The sequence below is a fragment of the Buceros rhinoceros genome, unplaced genomic scaffold (assembly GCF_000710305.1).
Source record: "Buceros rhinoceros silvestris isolate BGI_N320 unplaced genomic scaffold, ASM71030v1 scaffold23993, whole genome shotgun sequence".
NCBI lineage: Eukaryota > Metazoa > Chordata > Aves > Bucerotiformes > Bucerotidae > Buceros > Buceros rhinoceros.
In genome coordinates, this window is record NW_010404551.1 from 7,521 (window position 1) to 12,651 (window position 5,131).

The following is a 5,131-nucleotide window of genomic DNA, read 5'->3' on the forward strand; positions in this document are numbered from 1 at the left end:
TTCTGGGAATTTTTCCTCAATTATTTTTCAAGAACACTCGTAAGTATCAGTGGGATTTGAATAGTCAATATTTGCTGAGGATAAAACCATTTTCTCTAGAGCTGCTTCCCCACAGACAGGCTTTTGACACTAATTACTGGTAGTGGTCTGGCCTCAGGCATGGATGGTGTCAGAAAGTGAGTTAACAGAGAAATGAGTGTCCAAAAAAAAAAAACCAAACCCACCACAATTTATAGATCATTTTAAGCAGAAATGATAAAGACTTTTGGAATTCTGAGAAGTGAAGTTACTTCTTTGTGTGGGTGGACCCAACTTTTCTGATGTACCAGGTCCCCAGGCACTGGAAAGTGGATTGTTTGTTATGGCCTGAGCAAAATGAGCAGTGAAAGAAAACTCTATCAAAAGCTCAGGCAATTAAAGATTAAAACTTTTTAGGTGACTGTTAGATCAACTCCTTTGTTCCTAGGAATGACTTCTGAGGAACGTTCTTTGAAAGTTCTTCAATTCCTTTTGCTTTTTGGAACCTGCTCTGACACCATAAAGTTAAGAGAACCTGGGGGGCAGTTTGTACGTCTCTGGCTGACAGTTTTAGACCACACCTCGGGTGAGACCTGTTGCTGTCAGTTATTGCTGGCGGTAATTCCATTTCTAACTAAAGCCTAAAGCAACAGCAAAAAGTTTCCCTGCACCTTCGGGAGAGTTTGTGGTGGCAGGTGCTCAGAAACCCTGTAGATGGTGCTCGCTGCATCTTTTTTAGGGGAAACCAAGGTCAGCTGGACTGAAGATCATGAAAATCTGGTACAGAAGGTCTTCAGTTACTTGTTTAATACCAAATAATGGCTAAACCATGTTGTGGCTGTGATACCTATACTTGTAACTTCATCTGGCATCTGTGCAGAGTTTGCTGTGAGGCTTCTCAGAATTCCTTTGTACACGAGAGGTGATCAAAGATCAGACAGTTCTTTGTTGCTTCGCAGTTAATGTCCTAGCTCTGAATCCACACAACTTCAGCCCAGTTGCTTTATGGAGGAAAAGAGGGTGGAATTGGTTTATTTTTTGAAGGAGGAAATCTTTGGCGTGCTGGTTTTGGCATGGAGGAAAAACTTTAAAGGGAATTGATGTTCCCCAGGCAGCTGTTAGCCTAAACGTCTCTTTGGAAACTCTGCTTTCACCTTGCTCTGTAGGGATTTAACTCAGTAGGTAATGAAAATCTGATTATTTTTGCAGAACAGACAAAATAAAAACAGGGCATTTGCTGATGAGGTGTGGAATAGCATGTCAGGGTTGACTCTGGAACATGGATGTGGTGATTCAATCCCCAGGACTGCTGCTGAGGTCAAGGACAGCCACTTTAGCAAGTGGAAATTGATACCAGCAAAGTCAAACAGCATTCCTCCTCTCGGACAAGAGAGGGAAAGTAGCTGAGGATTTCGTAGACCCAGCATCCACTACGGCTCGGTTTAAGATCACTGAAGCCAAACTGTAGAACTCCAAAGTGTATGGGCACCAGAAGGGCGCTGGCGTCAGGTAGGGATGATTTCATCTTGAATATCAAATAAATGTTAGAGGGAGTGATATTTCCTAGGATGCTGGTGACTCGCAGTTAGCTGCATCTGTTTCAACCTTACTACTCCCCCTGCTTCCTAGGAAACCTCTTTATTCCTGTTTTCTGCTGAGTGAATGACAAATAAGCAAAAGGTGTAAGTGACTAATCACAGGAGTACTTGGGTCTTTTTAAAAAGTTGATTGCAAAATCCCTGAATAATTTAAAGGTTGAGACTGGACAAAAATATGTTTTGTTTATCCAAACTGCTGACAGCCCGATAGCTTCTGGGAAGCAGTGTTTTCTCTGTCTTGAAAACAGGAGGAGGGATAGGTCACCACATTTATCTGAGGGATGGAAACTAAGTGACCTTAATGGAAGATGCTTTTGCTGTTAGCCCCAAACCTGCCGACATTCAGGAGCCAGATCTTCTGCCTCGGCCTTTCTCTCAAGGTTGGTGGTCTGAAGGCTGAGGCTGCGGGAGGAGCCGAGCTGTAGCCTTCTGCATCCTTCCAACTGATACTCTGCTTTGATAGGTGGGAGTCTGGGTTAGGTTTCGGGTTGCAGAGAGGACAGTGCTGTACACTGACCGTGAACACAAGCTCAGAAGTCAGAACTGATGTTGAACTAAACCTCATGTGAGCAGTTGGATACCAGGACCTGCTGTAGCCTTTCTCCTGTATAAACTTTCTTAATTTATTTGGTGTGGTGGCTTGTCAGTAATGACGAAGTGTTAGCACTGAGTGGTGGTTGTTGGGTCAAGGTTGTTTGCTAGTGATAGTGCTTAAGCTGCTGTGTTTGAACCCTCTCTGTCTTGTGCTGTGTCCAGTGTACTCTGCCAGCAGCCTCCTCTGAGGGCTCAGGGACTCGGTGAGTGCAGAGATTAGTTTGTTCCTCCAAGTCGGAGTTGAGCCACAGTGGGGGACAGATTGGGGAAACTTGGAGATCGTCTTGCTGTTTCACGGACAGGCGGAATTTCAGGCTGTAGGGCTGTGGCCATTTCATTCCCATTAAACAGACATTTCTCCCCAGAAGGAAGAGCCCTGTACTTGGCTGCATTTGGCTCTGGCGAGCCCGTGTGCAGCACAGGTACCAGATCCCGAGCCTGCTTTCATCTGTGTGTCTCCTGGGTTGGTCTGTAGAAGTCATTTGTGTTAGTTCATCCTCAAAGCAATGAAACTAAGTTCGGGATTTGGCTGACTGGCTGCAGAGGAGGAGGGGAGCAGCGGGAAGAGACATTTCTCTGCGAGCCTGCAGTGCAAGCCAAGAGCTCTGTGGGAAGGTCCGAGCTAATGCTCCCCACTGGCTGCCTTGGCCCCAGCTCGTGCCAAGCCCTTGCAGCAGACTAGACACAAAAGAAAACACACGGAGTCTAAATTCATTGGTATGAAGAGGATGTGCCAGAGTGTTCCACAGCTCTTCCTTTTCTGCTTCTCTTTTATAACTGTCAATTTGCATAAAACCATGAATTATTAAGGGCTTTTTTAACCTTTTTAAGCAGAATTCAGGCTGCACAGCTCTGCGTTTAGCACCTGGGGTGCCCTGTGTCAGACCTGAGAACCTTCTCTGGAGCTTGCTAAGCGCTACCAAAAGACGTCCCATGCCCTTGATGGGCTGTAGGTAAGACAACATATAGCTAGAGCTGGCCTTATACCCATAGGAGAGGATCGGGTAGGAGAGGGAAATCCGCACTTGAGCATGTGTTTGAATGCCGGTTTTCATCCAGTAGCGCTGCCCACCTTTCTGTGATCTCTTGGTGGAAGCTTCAGTGTTGAAGGCTTGCCTGCACCTCAGAAATTGATTGCCAGTGTTTGGGTGTAACCACAGGATGTTTTCTGTCCTGGTGAGGTCCTCGATTCTGCTCTAGAAGTAGCAGGGGTTTGATAGGACAACTGAACAGGTCACCTGGAGGTGGATCACTGTCTGTCTGACCCCTTCTGGGGCCATCTGTGGCTTCAGCTAAGAGCAACTTCTTGCCCAGCAGTGTCCTACTCTCTGCTGCTGGATGTGGAGGGAAGCCCGTCCCTGCATCTCCCACCCCACCTACATTGCCTGGTTCTCCATCATCCTTACAGCATGGGTTCCCAGCCCTATTTTCCCCCCATTTGTCCCACTCCGGGAGCCCTGCTGCTGCCTCTGTTGTTCATCCCTTGCCCAGACCTGCTGCTCCGCTTCTCCCAGCGCTGTCGCTGACTCTCCATATCTCAGGCTGGTCCCAGATACCCTGACCGCAGTATGCCGTGGCCAAGGCATGGACCTGGGGGAGCACCAAACCCCTCACCAATCCCTGGGTTCAGGCTCACATTGACAAACCTGTGACCTGTTGGTGAACAGAAAGGTGGAATTTTGCAGGTTATTCTTTGATCAGCTCTACACATGGTTTATTTACTTGGGCATTTCAAACACAAAAGCAAGGCGGCATTGTCAGAGTTACAAAATGATTTTTTTTATTAACCTACCCTGTTGCAGAGCATGGATTTTTCTTGCCAGATAAAGCAGAAAGCAAGAAAAAACCTGTAGTTTTATCCATGCGGAGCCTACAAATCCACATGGCTTCTCTGTGCTATCCAGCATCTGAGTTCTTAGAAGCGCAGCTGCTGGTAGTTTAGCTTGAATTCTAAACCAAGCACTCTAAACCAGTCATCCTAAACCAAGCCGGAAATAAATAAAATACTTACATTTCAAGTACAAAACCTTGCAGCTGAATTCAGTACGCGGAAAACAGTTTATTCCATTTCGCGTTACTAACTAGTGTACAGGTACTGGGGCTGGCAGAGTCTGCAGACGCAGAACAGAAGAGTGTTTTATGTACAGGACTTAATCGGACCACGTGATTAGTCTTCCCTTTAGGCTACCATGTGAAGCTGTTTAATGTCAGGCAGAAAGAAGATTTTTATGGATGCATTTAATAAGACACGAACTCACTACGGCTACTGGCCCCCGATTTTTGCCCTATGTCTTTTGGTGGGGAAAAAAAAAGTGCACCGTAATTACATCTCAAAAATAATGGCACCAACCAGCTTTGAATTAGGTTATTAGCAGGTAGATGTTACTTCCAAATTACATTTAATCAAGTGTGAGCAATGTTACCGAGGCTCTTCTACAGCTCTAGTACGAGGAAGGACGTTGACCTCTCATCGGGATCCTGCCTTGGGTGGTTCGGCGGTTTGCTGGCTGCCTTTGGTAGACGGGCCTCTGCCCTGGCAGAACCAGCATAGACTGCTGGCCCGAGTTCCTCTGAGACTGGAAGATGCTTTGCTCCTCCGGGCTCCTCTCTGAACAGGTGAAAGTCAACCCAACACCCACGTTGCTCTTCATGATTCTGGAGTTGCCGTCAGATGTGCCATCAAAACACCTGCCCAGGGCGATTTCCTTGGCGATCCTGGGGTCTTGGTCAGTGACGGTGTAGATGCCGTAGTTGTGTCCCAGTGGGTCAAGAGGAGCCAGCATTGTGTACTCGCTGGAGTCGTTGTTGGTAGCCATGGGGAGGTGGTTCACCAGGTACTCGTGGAGCATGCTGTTGACGCTTTCTCGGCGGCAGCTGCCTTGTGGGACCACTTTCACAAGCGTGCGGTCCACGCGGTCTTG

At 47.1% G+C, this 5,131-nt stretch overlaps 1 protein-coding gene across 1 annotated transcript in view; it reads right to left on the bottom strand.

The window, feature by feature from the left end:
• Positions 1-4,651: 4,651 nt before the first annotated feature.
• The window catches only part of CILP (cartilage intermediate layer protein, nucleotide pyrophosphohydrolase), a 9,175-nt gene continuing 8,695 nt past the window's right edge, over positions 4,652-5,131 (bottom strand). The window contains exon 9 of the mRNA XM_010133431.1: positions 4,652-5,131. Within this exon, the coding sequence (XP_010131733.1) occupies positions 4,652-5,131 (480 nt within the window).